This window comes from Muntiacus reevesi, chromosome 3 (assembly GCF_963930625.1).
Source record: "Muntiacus reevesi chromosome 3, mMunRee1.1, whole genome shotgun sequence".
NCBI lineage: Eukaryota > Metazoa > Chordata > Mammalia > Artiodactyla > Cervidae > Muntiacus > Muntiacus reevesi.
In genome coordinates, this window is record NC_089251.1 from 268,243,415 (window position 1) to 268,262,832 (window position 19,418).

A 19,418-nucleotide genomic window follows, 5' to 3' on the forward strand; every position below is an offset into this window, starting at 1 on the left:
ATCTTTTTGTGTTGTCTTTGATGTCTTTCATCATTGTCTTATAGTTTTCTGCATACAAGTCTTTTGTCTTTTTAAGTCAGTTTATTCCTAGGTATTTTGTCCTTTTTATTGCAGTAGTGAATGGGATTGTTTCCTTAATGCCTCTTTCTGATTTTTCACTGTTAATGTATAGGAATGCAAGGAATTTCTGTGTATTAATTTTATTAATATATCCTATGACTTTATTCTGGAGAAGGAAATGGCAACCCCCTCCAGTATTCTTGCCTGGAGAATCCCATGGACGGAGAAGCCTGGTTGGCTACAGTCCATGGGGTCTCAAAGAGTTGGACATGACTGAGTGACTTCACTTACTTACTTACTTACTTATGACTTTATTATATTTGTTGATCAACTCTAGTGATTTTGATTGATTAGCTCTGCTTGTAGGCTACCCTGCAGTGTTTGTTCCTTAGCCAGGCAAGAGGTGGAGAAGGCCAAAGCTTCTTAGGGCTCACTTGTTCACTTGGGCTGTGGAGAGGGTGGAATGTGGCAGCCACAATTAGGATGTACTGGGCAGTGCCTGTGGCGTTAGACTCGCCAGATGTTGTCACAGTCTAAGGTGGGTCGTGTGCTCTCCCAGAGGAATATACCTCAATTTGTGGGTCCCTAGGAAGAACCAAGCTGCTTAGACTCCCAGCATGGCTTGGGCAGTAACCTGTGCCTGTTCACAGCTGTTGGCAGCTGCCACCTCTGGGGTTGGGACTACTGTGGCGGCTTTTTGTCTGCTGCCTCAGGCACTTGCCCTGGTTTTGGCAGTGTCTAGTCACTTATGTTTACATAAACTGCAGTCGTGTCACATTCTGCCTCTGGCTTTCCTACCAGGTTTGCTGGTTTTGGCAGCCACCACCTGGGCACACACCGCTGTCTGCAAATGCATGGAGTTAGGAGTTGGAGTGTTAGTGACAACGATATTTTGTCTCTCCGGGATGCCCAGTTTTTTCCCTGGACTCGCTCAGCTGTGTCCTGCTAACCTCAGAGTATTCTCACAGTTGACCAAATCAGGACATCTCCCTGAGATTCAAAGCTTGAGCCTCAGCACTCAGCCCCCATTTGTTCCAGGCCACAGTGTGAGCAGCTTCTCACCTGGGAAGTAGTGTTCAGCAGCTATCTCTGTGGTGACTTCTCTCCATTTTGCCTTCCGAGCACCCGCCGTTGTGCCCCCCTCTCAGGTTCTGAAGCTCCCCCCTTCCCCTTCCATGAGGGGTTTCCAGGTATGTGGAAACTTTTCCTCCTTTACAGCTCCCTCACCAGGGCTCAGGTCCCCGTCCTGAAATCCTGTGTCTCTTTTTTTTAACCTTTATCTTTTGACCTACCTCATTCTAAGGAGATTGACTTGCCTTTTTGAAAGTCTGGGTCTTCTGCCAGCATTCAGAAGGTGTTCTTTAGGAGTTGTTCCATATGTAGATGTATTTTTGATGTATTTGTGGAGAGTAAGGTGATTTCCCCATCTTATTCTATCACCATCTTGAAAGTTCTCCCATAATGCTGTCTTTTAAAAAATTGCTACTGATACGTGGAAATAGTTGTTATTTATATATTGACTGTATGTCTAGTGAAAGTGAAAGTTGCTCAGTCGTGTCCAACTCTTTGCAATATCCCATACAGTCCATGGAATTCTCCAGGCCAGAGTACTGGAGTGAGTGACTGTTCCCTCCTCCAGGGGATCTTCCCAACCCAGGGATCGAACCCAGGTCTCCTGCATTGCAGGCAGATTCTTCACCAGCTGAGCCACAAGGGAAGCCTTGAAACAAAGAGAAGCCCAGATGTCTAGTGACCTTATTATATTCTTTTCTTTCTTAGTATCTCAAACTGTTTTGTATCATCTTTGTAAATTCATGTTCTGAGATAAATTTTGTTCATTCCTTTCCAGTTCACCTGTCTTTTACAGAGAAATGGAGCTAATTGGGCTGGGTGGGAATTGCAGTATAATACTGAACAGGGGTGGTGGTGGGGGACCTTCTTTTTGTCTTAATTTAGGCTGCAAAGGAAACACTGTGATGGGATCCTTCACACACTTACTGTGAGGTTTTGATAGATGCCCTTTATCAAATTAAGGAAGTTCACATCTTTTTCTGTTTATGAATGGATATTGACTTGTCAAACATCTTTCTACATTTAAAACACTATCATACAGATGTTTTTCTCCTCGTTTTGTTGTTTAGTCACTAAGTCATGGCCAACTCTTTGCAACTCCATGGACTGCAACATTCCTGTCCTTCGCTGTTTCCTGGAGTTTGCTCAAACTTATGTTCACGTCGGTGATGCTGTCCAACCATGTCATCCTCTGTCAGCCCCTTCTCCTGCCCTCAATCTTTCCCAGCATCAGGGTCTTTTCCAGTGAGTCAGCTCTTTGCATCAGGAGGCCAAAGGTTAATACAGTGAATTAGATTGATTGCTTTTCCTATATCAAACAGTCTTGCATTCATTGAAGAAACCTTACTCGGTTAGGTTCTGTTTTATTTATATATTTATAAATACTTTTATATATATATATATGTATATATATATACACACACACACATGTGTACACACACACACATGTGTACACACACACACACACATATTGGTTTGTGTTTGGAATTTTTGGGAGACCCAGGGTCATGAATGTGCTCATCATAATATATCTGCCTTACCCATTCCACGTCAGGTTATGATACCGTATTATCTGTTTAACTTACCACAGTTTGCATAGAACAGTACACATTTATTATTTCACAGTCTGTCTGGGTAACTTAGCTTGGTCCTCCAACCTGGAGTCTCTCGGCAGGCTGCAGTTGCTACAGGGCTACTCAGCTTGCCATGACCTGTTGGCTGAGATTGCCTTCAGCTCTTTGCCATCTCCCATGACAGCTGGCTTTGTCAAGGCAGGAGAGCCTGAGAGCAAGACAGAAGTCACAGTCTTGTGCAAGCTAACGCAGAGGTGACCTGTCATCCCTGTTGCTACATTCTGTCCATTAGGAGAGTGTCACTGGACCTAGCCCACATCTAAGGAGGGATTACCTAAGGGGTGGGAATCTTGCAAACAGGGACCCTGGGAAGCAAATCAGAGGCTACCCGCCAGAAGTATCAAGGTCATGCTACCCAGAAGTATAAAGGGTTGAAGTGTAGCTCTCTTTTTCTGTTTTCTGGACAATTCTTTTAGTTGTTTTCTGGTTGTTTTAACATATTTAAAATTTAAAGTTAATCACTATTTTTGTACTCCTCCCAAATAAGAAAGGCTGATTCTTTGTTTTTCTGTGTTTTGACCCTAACCTGTGTCCCTAATGATAAGCATTATTATTATTGTTTTTTTACGTAGACCATATATTTTCTGGATTTACCCAAACGTTATACACATCTTTTCTCACCAGTTATTTCTTATGTCTTGGATTCTCTGGGATAATTTTCCTTCTCAGTTCAGTTCAGTCGCTCAGTTGTGTGTGACTCTTTGTGACCCCATGGACTGCAGCACGCCAGGCCTCCTTCCAACGCCAACTCTCGGTGTTTACTCAATTTCATGTCCATTGAGTCGGTGATGCCATCCAACCATCTCATCCTCTGTCATCCCCTTCTCTAACTACCTTCAATCTTTCCCAGCATCAGGGTCTTTTCAAATGAGTCGTTTCTTTGCATCAGGTGACCAAAGTATTGGAGTTTCAACTTCAGTGTCAGTCCTTCCAATGATTATTCAGGACTGATGTCCTTTAGGATGGACTGGTTGGATCTCCTTGCAGTCCAAGGGACTCTCAAGAGTCTTCTTCAACACCACAATTCAAAAGCATCAATTCTTTGGTGCTCAGCTTTCTTTATAGTCCAACTGTCACATCCATACATGACTACTGGAAAAACCGTAGCCTTGACTAGATGGACCTTTGTTGGCAAAGTAATGTCTCTGCTTTTCAATATGCTGTCTAGGTTGGTCGTAACTTTTCTTCCACAGAGCAAGCATCTTTTAATTTCATGGCTGCATCACCATCTACAGTGATTTTGGAGCCCCCCAAAATAGAGTCTGTTACTGTTTCCACTGTTTCCTTATCTATTTGCCATGAAGTGACGGGATCAGATGCCATGATCTTAGTTTTCTGAATGTTGAACTTTAAGCCAACCTTTTCACTCTCCTCTTTCACTTTCAAGAGACTCTTTAGTTCTTCTTCGCTTTATAATAAGGGTGGTGTCATCTGCATATCTTCTTTGCTGTATAATAAGGGTGGTGTCATCTGCATATCTGAGGTTATTGATATTTCTCCTGTCAATCTTTATTTCAGCCCAGAGTTTCTCATGATGTACTCTGCATATAAGTTAAATAAGCAGGGTGACAATCTACAGCCTTTTCCTATTTGGAACCAGTCTGTTGTTCCATGTCCAGTTCCTCACTGTTGCCTCCTGACCTGCATACAGATTTCTCAAGAGGCAGATCAGGTGGTCAGTCCTTCTACTGATACTTTAAACATGTATTTTCAGTTTCTTTTAGTGAGGGTCTGTTGTTGGTTAATCTCCTGATTGTTTTGTTGTTTGTTTTAAAATATCTTAATTTTGTCCTTTTTCTAGGTAAGGGTTGCAAACTTTTTCTGTGAAGGGTGCCATAGTATTTTTTGGCTATGGGAATCATATAGTCTGATCTCTGTTGCAATTATGAAAGCAGCTTGTGGTGAATATGAAAATGAGTGAGTGTGCCTGTGCTCTAATAAAACTTTTCTTTTTTTAATAAAAAACAGGTGGTGGGCCTGATTTGGCTTGTGGGTAGTAATCCAAGCCATGTCCCAGAGTACAAAATTCTCAGTTGACCGTTCTTTTTAGTCAGTCTATTAAAAGTTTTATTCTTCTGGTTTTTGGCCCTCACTCATCATGAGTGTCATTGATCATGACCGGGGATATCAGCAGTCAGATTAATTTTTACCCAAATGAAAGTTATAAATCCTTTCTTTGTATAACAGCTGCTTCTAAAATCTTTCTTTAGTGACTTACACTTTTACTATGGTATATTTAGATGTCAATTTCTTTTTATTTTTCCTGTTCTTTTTTATTATTTTTTTACCAGGTGGTGCGGGATGAGGGGTGGGCTTCCTGGTTCGTAGGAACTGGTCTTTTAACATTCTGGTAAATTCTCAGAGATTATTTTTTCAAATATTGCCTCTCCCATGTTTTCTCTATTGTTGGTCCTTTAATGGACCAGAACGTGGTGGTCCAGAGTCGACGATAAGAAAGTAAGAGAGAGAAAGAGGCTGGATAGCTCTTGTTGGTCCTTTAATGGACCGGAACCTGGTGGTTCCGAGAGTAAGAGAGAGAAAGAGGCTGATATCGCCCAGTTTACGCAGAAAGCCAATAGAGCCCTGTTCTTAGGACTCGCGCTGCTGCACGTAGGCACCAGGCGCCCTCTCAAGTGGATGAAGGCACAGTGTGCCTTCTCGAGAGGGGCTTAGAAGCCCGAGCAAGAAAGTGAGCTCAGTGGGCCTCCGCGCTCCAAGTAATTAGCCAGAAATAGAGAGAGAGAAAAACAGAAAGGAGGAATAGAAAGAAAGAAAGAAAGACACCGGGACCAAAGCTCTGATGGAGCAAAGGTGTTTTAATCAACATGGCGTGGGCATATATACTGTCTTACAAGGTGGTTATTCTCAGCAAAGATAAAGATTAAAATTCCAGACTTAACAAAACATAAGACGATCCCTATCAAAGAGGAAGAGTTGCAAACAATCACCTTTTACCGTATGGCTCATAAAAAGGAAGAGGGTACTTATCACTGTAATGAGAAATGCCTGGATTCCTCAGCCCCGGGAAAGGTATGCGTCTCCTTCCTGAATATTCAGGAATCATTAAGGGCCAGAGGGTTCCTGACAGATCCACAAAACAGCACACGGGAAGCCTCTTGTTAAATGCTTCCTGACACTCCATGATCTGTACTTAAAACTCCGAGTTCTGATTGATGTTCAAGTGAGGAGATCTATCCCAAATTCTGTCTTCTTTTCTGTTTCCTCTTCTTTCTGTGTTTCTTTGCCATATGCTGGATAATTTCCTCAGAGCCATGTGCTAGTTGTCTAATATTTCTTCACCTGCTTATAATCTCTTTTATGCATCAGGGCTTTTAATTTCAACTCTGTATTTTTAATTTCTGGAAATTCTGCTTTGTATTATCTTAGTCTCTCATTCCTTGGGGATACTTTCAAGCTTTTATTTCTTTAAACATAATATTGGACTTTGTTTCTTTTGACTCTTAGGTAATGGGAATTTTTGAGCTGACTATTTTCCTTGGAAAATTTTATGTAGAAATTCTTTGAGATGAGGCCTAGTTTTTTGTTGTTGTTGTTACTTAGATTTGTTATGCAATTAATGGACACATTTAAAAAAATGATATCCTAAACTATTAGAATCTGTTAACATCTTAGTTAAATATCTGCAAGAAGTAGGACTCTGAAAGGATGGGACAGCTTTTTGAAGCATAGAAAACTGCCTGGAAATAGCTCCATGAAAGGTTCCAGGCAGAGACTGAGTGATCAGGCATATCTAAATGAAGAGAAAAAGAGAAGCCAGCACATTTTTTTGCTTTTTCACATAGTGTTCTCTCCTGTCTCTGCTGGTTAAGAAGTTTGTGATGTTAGAGGTCTGTCTGGTTTGAAAGCACTGGTCAAAAGAGAATTTATGACCCTGGGGCACTACAAGTCTAAGCCATTGTAAATTAAATTCTCTAGCTACAGAATATAGACCATGAAGTGAAGTGAAGTGAAGTGACGTGGCTCAGTCGTGTCCCGACTCTTTGTGACCCCATGGACTGTAGCCTACCAGGCTCCTCCAATGGGATTTTCCAGGCAAGAATGAATACTGGAGTGGGTTGCCATTTCCTTCTCCAGGGGATCTTCCCCACCCAGGGATCGAACCTGGGTCTCCCGCATTGCAGGCAGATGCTTTACCGTCTGAGCCACCTGGGAAGTCTACAGCATATAGACCACAGGTAGCATTAATTCAGACTGAAAACTAACTCAGTGACCAGCTTTCGTGGTTATGAATTCTCAGGAGAGATTCTCCACCCTTTCATTCAGTCCTAAGGTTGCGAAAGACAGCTTTCTTTGTTTTCTTCTTAGTTCTCATTCAGTCTGAGTTAGAGGAAGCCCTTCTCAGCCTCTTCTTTTTACAAAGTCTCCCTTTGGGTTTGACTCCTAACCCCCGACACGCTGTGCACTTGAGATCCTCATAGCATTCCCGGGGAAACTGACTTTGGACTCATTTATCTGTCTGAATTCTTGGTTTTACGTCTTGTTTTGGGCCTTCAAGTTTCCTTCCTGTTGTGTCAGTGTAGCAGACCAGCTGAAACAATGCAAAACAGCCTTTAAATTGTTATAGGAGAGGTGTTTGACATGCATTGGGAAAGGGCAGTCTTGATTTTTTTTTATGATAAAGATGTTTTATAACCTAAATGAATTACCCACCTAGAATGAAAGAAAAATAGTATAGTCTTCTATGTGATTTATATACTGCTTTGCTGAAATATTAGACATGTGTATACTTTTCCTATGGGTATTTCTGTAGGTGTTATTTGGGATTTGCATATAGTGCGTGCATGCGTGCTTAGTCACTTCAGTCGTGTCGGACTCTCTGCGACCCTGTGGGCCATGGCCTGCCAGGCTCCTCTGTCCATGGGATTCTCCAGGCAAGAATACTGGAGTGGGTTGCCATTTCCTTCTCCGGGGTTGCATATAGTAGATAATTAATTTTTTTTTTTTTGCTTTTCTTGGTATGTATTGTAATTGCTGTTCTAGACAAACATAGAAGTACTTTCAGGGAAAAGACATGCTTTCAAGATACATTTTCTGAATTTGGAGTTTCTATTAATTGTAACTTTCTCTTTAATTTTTATAGTTCTTATAAAGCAAAAATAGAGTCTTAATTTTAAATTTAATTTTTTGTGGTAAAAATACCTAGAGCTTTGATTTGTTGATTATTGAAATATGGGATTCTTAGATAAAAATATGATATCTGTATTATTTTATCTTGTAGCTATATGCCACTGGGTATGGTGCGGGCGGCAGACTAGGAGTTGGAGGGACAGAATCGGTGTCTACCCCCACATTACTTGAATCCATTCAGCATGTGTTCATTAAGAAAGTAGCTGTGAACTCGGGAGGAAAACACTGTCTTGCCCTCTCTTCAGAAGGAGAAGTTTACTCTTGGGGTGAAGCAGAAGATGGGAAGCTGGGGCATGGCAACAGAAGGTACCGTGTGAAGCGCCGTTTCCAGTGTTGTGTCTTCTTTTTCCTGATTTTGTCTGTGTTAATGCTTGTGTAGTGTATTGGCAGCTTGTTTTTCAGGGCAGCATCTGCAATAATCTACTCAAGCTTAATGACTTATTAGCAGAAATAATTCATGTGACATTATGTAGGCTCGCCTACATGACCTCTCTGTTCGGGGCATCAGATCTGAATTTTGATTTCTGATTACCAAGTATGGGGAGCTTCATCTTGTCCTTTCCCCTGAGGCTGCTTACCCTGGTCCTAGTTCTCCGCTAATAGCTGGCATTTTGTTAACATGCAGGTGCTAAACCTATAAATACAGAGCACATGTCAGTGAGGGGAAAGAAACACACAAATGACACAGTTTTTTACACAAAACAGCCAAACTCAGTAATTTTTAAAAAGTAATGGGAAATAAAGGCCAAATTGGAGCCACAGGACCTTTGCACCTGAAATAACTAAAGCACCAGACAAGATGCATGAAACAGCAGCCCTCAAGGCATTGAATAACAGGCAGTGAGGTGTGCTCAGTGGTCTCCAGAGGTGAACACTGACCCTCATTTGTGAAGAGAACATCTGAGAGGCCAAGGAATGGACCACCTAAAAGCCTGGGGGCAGCATTCTCAGAGTGCACAGAGCTCTGTAGGTAGTTCCCACTCCCCAGACCTCCTGACTCACGGGGCCCTGAGCAGAGGACCAAGGATGATGGGGCACAAAACTGCCAAAGGAATTTAGCTAAGACTGCCTGAACTGCTGTTCTGATCCCACCAGCAAAGCTAAGAAAGCAAGACATGAAAGGATTAAACTGCTTACAAGTAACTTAACTGTGTTGTAGAGGTCAAACCTCAAGAATATTTTATGGGTACAAACAGCATATAGTATAGTATTTACAATATTGTTCATTTGGTCAAATTATCAGGCACATGTCTCTTCAGTAGTGTTGGGAAAATTACATGTTCAAATGCAGAAGAATGAAATTGTACCCCTGTCTTACACCAGTCACAAAAATTTGCTCAAAATGGGTTAATAAGTTGACTATAAGACCTGAAACAATGAAACTCCAAGAAGAAAACATAGGGGAAAAGCTCTTTGACATTAGTCTTGGCATTGACTCTTTGGATATGACACTAAAAGCAAAAGCAACAGAAACAAATGGGACTCATCAAACTGAAAATCTACTGCACAGCACAGTGAAAAGGCATCCTGTGGGATGAGAGAAGATATTTGCAAATCATGTAACTGATCAGGAGTTAATATCCAAAATACGTAAGAAACAGTGTCCAAGGCCTAAAATACAGCTCATGGGATTAATGGCAGATTAAACATTACAGAAGAAAAGGACAGTGCACTTGAATACATAACAGTAGAAACTATTCAAGTGAAACAGAAGAAAAGAATACATAAAAGACAGTAGTATCAGTGAGCTGCGGGCAACCTCCAGTGGCCCAATATGTGCATTATCAAAGGTGAGGAGGATGGAGATTTTGAAGATGTAATGGCTTAAAAAATTTCAAATTTGATGAAAATTATAAACCCACAGATATAAGAAGCTCAGAGAACCCTAAGCAAGAGAAACTGAAGGAAACTACACCAGAGCACATCATAATCAAATTGCCCAAGATCATTGATGAGGAGAAAAAAAATTTAAAGCAGCCAGAGGGAAAAATACCAGTTACATAAAGAATAACAGATGAAGGGTGATGGTGAATTTCTGATGAGCAGTAATGCAAGCTAGAGTACAGTGGAGATACAGTGGAGCGAAAGTGAAAACAGCATGTAAAAATATATAGGATCCAGAAAAAGCAGTGCTTAGAAGGAAACTTATAGCATAAAATGCCTTTTTATAAAAGAAAAATGGTCCCTAACAATGACCTCAGCTTCTGCTTTAAGAAACTAGAAAAAGATAAAGTGAGCAGAAGGAAGGAAATAAGAATCCATGAAATAGAAAACAGAAAAATGGAAGAAAATGAAAGAAAACAGAAGTCGGTTCTTTGAGAAAGTGTAATCAGTGAAAACCGCCTTTTAGACTGGTCTATCTCTATACACACACACAGACACACACTGTGAATGTATAGGAATATAGGAATGAGGGAGTTTTCATCACTAAAGATGTGTAGTTACTGAAAGATGAAGTATGTTGAGTAACTTTATGCAAACGGGTTTAACTTTTTAGGTGAAATGGACATATTCCTCAAAGGACACACATTCTTTAATGCTTACTCAGGAAAGATGACTTGAATGGCCCTGTGTCTATTTAAAAAATTGAATTTTCCACAAATAAGTCTTCAGGACCATGTAGATGACTAGTGATTTCTACCACACATGTAAGTAACAGATAATACCAGTTCTGCACAAGCTATTTCAGAAAAGTGAAGAAGGGAATTCTCCCCAATAATTTTTTTGTGGGGGCAGTTCCATCCTTATATCAAAATCAGACTCAGATATTATTAGAAAAATATAGACCGATATCCTTCATTGACATAGATGTAAAAATTCTTAATAGTTTAGAAAATTGAGTCTTAACAGTATGAAAAAGGATAAAGCAGTATGGCTAAGTGAGGTTTATACCAGAAATTGAATAATCGTTTTAACATTAAAAAAATGATCAGTATAAAAAAGAAAAATTATTTTGATTATCTCAATGGATGAAAGGCAGAAAAGCATTTGGCCAGATTAACCTTTGTTTCTGATTAAAAAAAAACAAAAAACTTTGAGCAATATAGGAAGGAAAGAAAACTTCCTAAACTTGATAAAGGGCATCTCTGTTAAACCTAGGACTAACATGGTATCTGATAGTGACAGACCTAGCAGTTTTCCTATCTCCAGGAACAAGACAGGGACATCCACTGATGTCAATAGTTGTATTCAGCATTGTTTAGCAGGTTTAGCAAGGGCAATACAATAATGCAAAGAGATAAAAGGCATTCAAATTGGAAAGAGAATTTGTTGTTCAGCCGCTTGTCCAACTCTTTGTGACTCCATGGACTGCAACACACCTGACTCCCCTGTCCTATACTATTTCCTGGATCTTGCTCGAACTCATTTCCATTGAGTTGGTGATGCCATCCAACCATCTCGTCCTCTTGTCATCCCCTTTCCTCCTGCCTTCCATCTTTCTCAACATAAGGGTCTTTTCTAATGAGTCAACTGTTTTCATCAGGTGGCCAAAGTATCGGAGATTCAGCTTCAGCATCAGTCCTTCCAGTGAATATTCAGAATTAAAACTGTCCATTTACACATAATATGATTATTTATGTAGAAGATCTAATGGTATCTACAGAAAATCAATTGGAATTAATAGGTGAGATTAGCAAAGTTACAGGATAGAAGATCAGTAAATGAAGGTCAGTTGTAGACAAAGGAAACATTCCTGTATCAAAAAAAGTCAACTGTGTGTCTTTATACATATTACATATGCAATCAGAAATTGAAATTTTAAAATACTACTTATGGTACCCTTCCCCTAAAATTGAAATAGTAAGGAATAAATTTGACCCAAAGATATGGATAACTTATAGACAACAAAAAAACCTATGAAAATGTTACTGAGAAATTGTAAAAGACCTAAAATTATGGAGGAGTATACTGTGTTCATGGGTTGGAAGACTCATTATTGTTAATTTGTTGTTTTTCCCAAATTAGCGTATCGATTCAACCCCTTCCCATTCAGAATTTCTGTAGAAATTGGCAAGCTGACTATAAAATTCATGTGGAAATGCAAAGTAATTCTAATAGTAAAAACAAACTTTGAAAATGAGCAGAGTTGGAGAGCTGATACTACCTAACTTCAAGTCTCATTATAAAGATACAGTAATCAAGACAGTGAGGTACTGTAAAGAGAGAGAAATATGTCAGTAGAGCAGAACAGGATGGGGAGTCCATAAATGCACTTGCAAATACTGACACAACAAGTGTGGAAGAATGAAATTTGATTTGTCCCTCAGAGTTTGCGTTGAATAATTTACAGAAGTGCAAAGACAAGTTTTTAGAGAAAGGATAGCCTTTTCAGTGAATGGTTTTGAACAATTCAATAACCATATGGTAAACAGTGAACTTAAATTCTTACCTTGTACCATTAATATCCAAAATTAAACCAAATACTTCACTTACTTCTACCTAGGCCAACTAGCCAATCTGCTTAGATCTGGTTTAAAGCATGGACTGTGCAACATGTCCAGTAATCCATCCAGAAATAAGGACTGCAGCCTAAATTCCACATACCACAGCCTGAAGTCTTCAGCCTTGCCTAAGGGAATACCTCGATCTTTGAACTTGAATTATCTTGCGTCATATCCAAGATTAACTCATGTACCTAAAACTAAAAACTTCTAGAAGAAAACATGAGGGGAAATTTTTGTGACCTTAAGTCAGACAAAGATTTTTAGCTAGAACTCCAAAAGTACAGTTCAATAAAGAAAAATAGGATAAATTGGACTTCATGAAAATTGTGAGCTTCTCTTTGAAGAAATTCACAATTTTTATAAAGACAGTGTTAAGACGGGAAAACATTTGCCATCATATATTTGACTAAGGTCTTATATCTGACATTGTTAAAAAGAGCTTTCAAAACTCAAGAAAAAGAAGTTCGTTGTCAGTGCTTGTCATGTTCTAGACTATTTGAGTCTGTAAATGAAAAGTTGACTTATAGCAAGGGTGGATAACCTGTTTCTCTAAAAGGCCAGATAGTAATAAATATTTTGTCAGTCACATAGCCATCTTTGTTGTCTATGTTTCTTTCTTGTTTTGTTTGTTTGTTTTATGCACCTTAAAAATTGTAAAACCCATTCTCAGTTCACTGGCCTTTCAAAAGCAGGTTATAGTGCAGACTTAGTCAACCTGTAAGTGCTGCCCCTTGATTTAGACTGTACGTCTCTTCTCTAGCATTAGGCAGCTTGTGTAAAAGAAGGTAGGTAGGGTATTATGTAATTTAGAGTTCAGGCCTGAATGATTCCTCCAGATTGATTTTTTTTTTTTTTTTTAATGATTGACTTGATGTAGATTGAGAGGTGTGCATTGAATAAGTGAACAGCACACTGGAAGCCTAATGTGAAATAATTTAAAAACATTCAGGAATTAAACTCCTGCCGCTATTTTTGGTGGTTTTTTCGCAGTCCGTGTGACCGCCCTCGTGTGATTGAGTCGCTAAGAGGAACTGAGGTGGTTGATGTTGCTGCCGGTGGAGCCCACAGCGCGTGTGTCACTGCAGCTGGTGACCTCTACACTTGGGGCAAAGGCCGGTACGGCCGTCTGGGGCACAGTGACAGTGAGGACCAGTTAAAGCCGAAGCTGGTGAGGAGCAGCTTTGCTTGGGAGGTCTGGAGGGACAGCTTGCCATTGTCATTGTCCTTTTTTAAAAATAAAAACTATTTCCTGTTCCAGATTCGTTTTGGTTTCAGAGTTAACAGTTTTATTTTTGGTGGGAATAAAAACCATCTTGGTATATTTTCCATAGGTCATTTAAACAGGATAGTGTTTGAAATACCCTTATATCTACACTAGTAAATATCGCTTTGGCATCTAGCTAGAGACGTCTCCTAGAAGGCCCAGTTTTTTGGGTGAGACAGTAGGGTGGCAGCACTGAGCAGGGGACACTGAGGTCTGCCTCTTACAGCTGAGATGCCTATAGTTTGAATATGTGAGGGGTATTTTCTATCTTCTCTTATGGGATTATTAAGATGACCTGTTTTTTGGGAAGAATTAAAACAGGCATCCCCCAAACAAAAAAATCTTAGCACCTCAGCCTCTCTAGGGGAGATTCTCCTTCCTTTTGTGGTCAGGTAACCCCTAAGTCCCCTTTCTCTGCAGGTGGAGGCGCTGCAGGGCCACCGCGTGGTCGACGTTGCCTGTGGCAGCGGGGACGCCCAGACCCTCTGCCTCACGGATGACGACACTGTCTGGTCCTGGGGGGATGGGGACTACGGCAAGCTGGGCAGAGGAGGCAGTGACGGCTGCAAGGTGCCCATGAAGGTATTCCTCTTGACGCTCCTGGGGCCCTCGGGTGTGAGGTCTTTGGAGCTCAGGTTGCTCATGGGCACCATCCGCGTGCGCGAGCCCAGGGCCCCGCTGGGCTCATGTCCTGTGCTGTACTGCGTTAACTCCACCGTTAACTTCTTTGGAGAAAATATAGTGTGTTATTGGGGGGAAAGTGAGTGAAAAACCCAGAGGGATAAAGATGTTTTAAGTGCGGTTTTGTGCTTTCTTGGAAAGTGTCTGTAATCAGGGAGGAATCACATAGTCTGTGGTTTTTATTAGTGTGTAGCCCTGTTTGAGGAAAAAGCACCAACTCGTTCACACTCTTCAGTTTCCTGAGGTCTGTAGCTGTGCTGAAAGGCTGCATCTGGCTTAGTCAGAACCTGTTAGATGGACATCTTGTGAGAAGCCAAGAGAAGAGGCTTCACTTGAGCTGGGTGGCTCTGGGTAGTTTATTAGCATTTGTGGTCAAAACTGTGTTTTGCCTTTGTGAATAGGTAGTTGGCAGAGGATTTTGTTCATTGGTGTGCTTGGGTCACTTGCTGACTGCCTAGCAGCCTGCAGCTGAGGTGCTTTGCTGTGGACTTGGGAGTGTAGGTGCTGTGAAAGACAGCTAGAAGCTGTTTCTGCCTGGATCCTCTCCAGCTGGTGTTCCGAGACTGCCCGTGTGGGGCAGAGGCCAGCACGGTGCATGGGCAGCCAGGGACGGGGTGGGAAGCCACTCAGGGCCAGTCAGAAGAGGAGCCTGAGCTGGGACTGCCAGGCTGTTCCTCTCAGAGTTGTGCTGCTCAGTGCAGTAGCCACTGGCCACACGCGACTACTAAAATGTTGGCCTAAATCAGAACTCCCTCACTTGACAGTATCCACAGTTCAGGAGCTGATGCGCTTCCATGCTGGGCAGTGTGGACATGACAAGCTTCATTATCATGCAGGTACTTTCCTGAGGCAGGGCATGATGAAGGAGACGTCACCTGCAACTCTGCCAGGAGGCTGTGGCTGCTCAGGGCCTCCTTGGCAGGTGCTGCTGGAGAATCTGGGACTCAAGGCTGCCTCCTTCTCCTTATCACCACTTTCTCTTTTCCCTTATAATTATACGGAATTTTAACTACATGATAGGTTGCTTATGGTTTCCACATTTATGAAAAAATTGTTGACTTTTTTATGTTGAGAAAGCTTTAGACTTAACCAGGATTGAAGTCAAGTACTTGGGGAGAGGGGGCGCTGGAGGATATCACTGATATCTTTGTGATGGGGGTAGGGTGAGGAGAAAACTAAAAGAATTAAGTTACTACTAATTTAAATTTATAATTATGAGAACTTGAGTCTGGAAACAGTCACAAGTAATAAGTTTGATAGGTGAAGAAAGATGATAGCTAGGTCAGTGGATCCCATCAAGACCTCTGGGTGCTGGCTGTGAAGGTTCTGGACCCTTGAGCAGGCAGGGCTGGGAGTGGATTCTAATACCGGCATGATCAGCATTGTGTTTAATTGGAATAACCTGGGCAGGTGGAGTGTTGGTATCAGAAGGCCAGAACCCTCTTTGTCTTGGCTCTTCTTCCGTGTTACCTGCTCCTCCTCCCCTGCGGGCTTCTACGTCTCGGAAGGCTGGAGGGCAGATGTGAAGTGCGGGGCTTGCTGGAGAGTGGGGCTGCCGTAAAGAGAAACTGAGTCGGGACAGTGAATTCTGGGGACGAGCAATGTGTCCATTTACGCGTCAGGTCTCAGGGGCCTCAGGCTGCCTGTGGCCTGTGCACCCTCAGACCCGGGGATTTCTGCTCCTTTTGAGAACACTTGGTTACACAGAGCAGGATTTTAAGTTGTAATAAATAGTTGGCATAGGAGTAAGGGTTTTCAGAGTTCTTTATTAGATTTAGTTCAGTATATGGGTGCAGCCATCAGCAAAATCCTTGATTCAATCAGTCTAATTGAACCTTTTCCCTTCCAGATTGACTCTCTTACAGGCCTTGGAGTGGTTAAAGTGGAATGTGGATCCCAGTTTTCCGTCGCCCTTACCAAATCTGGTGCTGTTTACACTTGGTATGCAAGATTCTATTCATTTAATCCCACCAAAACCAGTGATTGTTAATCTGAAGTCACACTAACTGTCTTGTAGGCTGAAGTGTAACTTCTGTGGCGGGTGGCAGTTTCTGTCTCCCTGTAGGTGTCTGCCCCAGACGGGTGGGGCAGCGTGGTGAACGGGTGGCACCGCACTCACAACTTCCGTGTCCTTGTGTACAGGGGCAAAGGCGATTATCACAGGCTGGGCCATGGATCCGATGACCACGTCAGAAGGCCTCGGCAAGTCCAGGGGCTGCAGGGGAAGAAGGTCATTGCCATTGCCACCGGCTCCCTACACTGCGTGTGCTGCTCTGAGGACGGTAGGTGGGGGCGGGTTTGCGACCTGGAGGTTTGCGGTCTGGGAGGCCAGGGATGAGTGCACAGCCGTGAGGTGGTGGGGGTGGGTATGGAGGGATTCATACTGTATTCTGAAAATACATCTGTGCTGTTGGCCTTCATCATCTTCAGCCCCTGGTGTTAATACCAGTGAATATATTGTTTCATGGCAGAGAAGAGTTAGCAGAGTAGGGCTGATACGGCTGTTTTTATTTATTTTTTCTTAATTGCGGTATAATTGCTTTACAATGTATTAGTTTCTGGTGTACAGTGAAGTAAATCAGTTACATATAGATATATATCTATATGTCTATGTGTATGTCTATGTATGTATCTATCAGTTCACTTCGATCACCCAGTCCTTCTGACTCTTTGCAACCCCATGGACTGCACCACACCAGGACCCCCTGTCCATCACCAACTCCCGGAGTTTACTCAAACTCATGTCCATTGAGTCTGTGATGACATCCAACCATCTCATCCCCTGCCGTCCCCTTCTCCTCCCACCTTCAGTCTTTCCCAGCATCAGAGTCTTTTCAAATTAGTCAGTTCTTTGGCATCAGGTGGCCAAATATCCCCTCCCTCTTGAGCCTCCTTCCCTCCCAAGCCCCATCCTATTCCTCTGGTCATCATCAAGCACCACGCTCAGCTCCCTGAGCCGTGCGGCAGTTTCCCACTAGCTATCTGTTTTACACAGAGCAGTATATATATGTCAGTCGTCATCTCCCAGTTCATCCCATTCTCCCCTTGCCCCACACGTTGATGGCTGTTTTTAGAAAGGCCTGCTTATGAGGTTGGCCTTCAGCTGGCTTCTGGGAACCTGGGTTTCAGGCTAACCCACTAGCCCTAATTGAAAGAGGCCTTCTTAGAATGTTTGAAAAGAGTATGGTCTCTGCTGAAACCTGCTTCCTTCTGGGGGGGAATCTGGAACTTGGATACATGCCAAACAGAGGTGCCTGCATGACCTGCCCCAGTCACAGCCCTGGGCACTGAGTGTAGTGAGCTTCCTGGGGGCAGCACATCACAGGTGGCCGCAGCTGGTTCCTCGGGGAACTAAGTATGTCCGTGTGGCACCCCTCTGAGGGGCCTGTTGGAAGCTCGCTCCTGGTTTTCTCTGCGCTGCGTCCATGTGCCTTTGCTGACTTTGCTTTGTGTCACTGTAGTGAATCATGGCTCTGAGTATGACATGCTGAGTTCTTGAACATTTTATTTACTTATTCTCATCAGATATTTAAAATTTTTTTGTTTTCGTCTTGTTGGACTCAGGGTTTCCTAATTTATTTGATGAGTTATATATATGTAATCTTGTTTCATGCAAGGATGGGCACAATTAAAGGACAGAAATGGTAAGGACTTCATAGGAGCAGAAGAGATTAAGAAGAGGTGGCAAGAATGCACAGAAGAACTATACAAAAAAGGTTTTAAATGACCCAGATAACCACGATAGCGTGATCACTCACTGAGAGCCAGACATCCTGGAGTGTGAAGTCAAGTGGGCCTTAGGAAGCATCACTACAAACAAAGCTAGTGGAGGTGATGGAATTCCAGCTGAGCTATTTCAGATCCTAAAGGATGATGCTCTTAAAGTGCTGGCACTCAATATGTCAGCACATCTGGAAAACTCAGCAGTGACCACAGGACTGGAAAAGTTCAGTTTTCATTCCAGAATTTCATTCATTCCTTCTTTGTTCCAAAGAAGGGCAATGCCAAAAATTGTTCAGGCTACCATACAGTTGCGCTCGTTTTACATGCTAGCAGAGTTATGCTCAAATTCCTTCAAGCTAGGCTTTAGCAGTACGTGAACTAAGAACTTCCAAATATACAAACTGGGTTTAGAAAAGGCAGGGGAACCAGATATCAAACTGCCAACATCCGTTGGATCATAGAGAAAGCAAGGGAGTTCCAAAAAGCATCTACTTCTGCTTCATTGACTATGCTAAAGCCTTTGACTGCGTGGATCACAACAAATTGTGGAAAATTCTTAAAGAGATGGGAATACCAGACCTTACCTGCCTCTTAAGTAACCTGTATGTGGGTCAAGAAGCAGCAGTTAGGACCAGGCATGGAACAACTGACGGTTCCAAATTGGGAAAGGAGCACGACAAGGCTGTGTGTTGTTACGTTGCTTTGTAACTTTTATGCAGAGTGCGTCAGGCAAAATGCCAGCCTGGATAAATCACAAGCTGGAGTCAAGATTACTGGGAGAAATATCAACAACCTCAGATTTGCATATAATACCACTCTAATGGCAGAAAGTGAGAGGAACTAAAGAGCCTCTTAATGAAAGTGAAAGAGAAGAGTGAAAAAGCTGGCTTAAAACTCGACATTCAAAAAACTAAGATCATGATATCTGGTCCCATCACTTCATGGCAAATAGATGGGGAAACAATGGAAACAGTGATAGATTTTATTTTCTTGGACTCCACAATCACTGTGGATGGTGACCTCAACCATGAAATTAAAAGATGCTTGCTCCTTGGAAGGAAGCTATGATAAACCTAGACAGTGTATGTAAAAAGCAGAGCCATCACTTTGCCAACAAAGCTCTGTACAGTCAAAGCTATGGTTTCCAGCATTGATGTATGGATGTGAGAGTTGGACCATAAAGAAAGCTGAGCACCGAAGAATTGATCCTTTCTGACTGTGGTGCTGGAGAATACTCTTGAGAGTTCTTTGGATTTCAAGGAGATCACACCAGTCAATCCTGAAGGAAATCAACCCTATGAATATTCATTTGAAGTACTGACGATAAAGTTGAAGCTCCAATACTTTGGTCACCTGATGTGAAGAGCTGACTCATTGAAAAAGACTCATGGC

At 42.1% G+C, this 19,418-nt stretch overlaps 1 protein-coding gene across 6 annotated transcripts in view; it reads left to right on the forward strand.

Moving 5' to 3' along the window:
- The window catches only part of HERC2 (HECT and RLD domain containing E3 ubiquitin protein ligase 2), a 242,569-nt gene that overhangs the window by 208,427 nt on the left and 14,724 nt on the right, over positions 1 to 19,418 (forward strand). For 5 of the 6 annotated variants that reach the window (XM_065932015.1, XM_065932017.1, XM_065932019.1 and 2 more), the window contains 5 exons: positions 8,005 to 8,219; positions 13,349 to 13,526; positions 14,043 to 14,204; positions 16,153 to 16,244; positions 16,446 to 16,585. In XM_065932015.1, the coding sequence (XP_065788087.1) occupies positions 8,005 to 8,219; positions 13,349 to 13,526; positions 14,043 to 14,204; positions 16,153 to 16,244; positions 16,446 to 16,585 (787 nt within the window). Of the gene's footprint in view, positions 1 to 8,004; positions 8,220 to 10,410; positions 10,549 to 13,348; positions 13,527 to 14,042; positions 14,205 to 16,152; positions 16,245 to 16,445; positions 16,586 to 19,418 lie in introns of those variants that run through there. The other variant, XM_065932020.1, reaches the window with a different exon arrangement.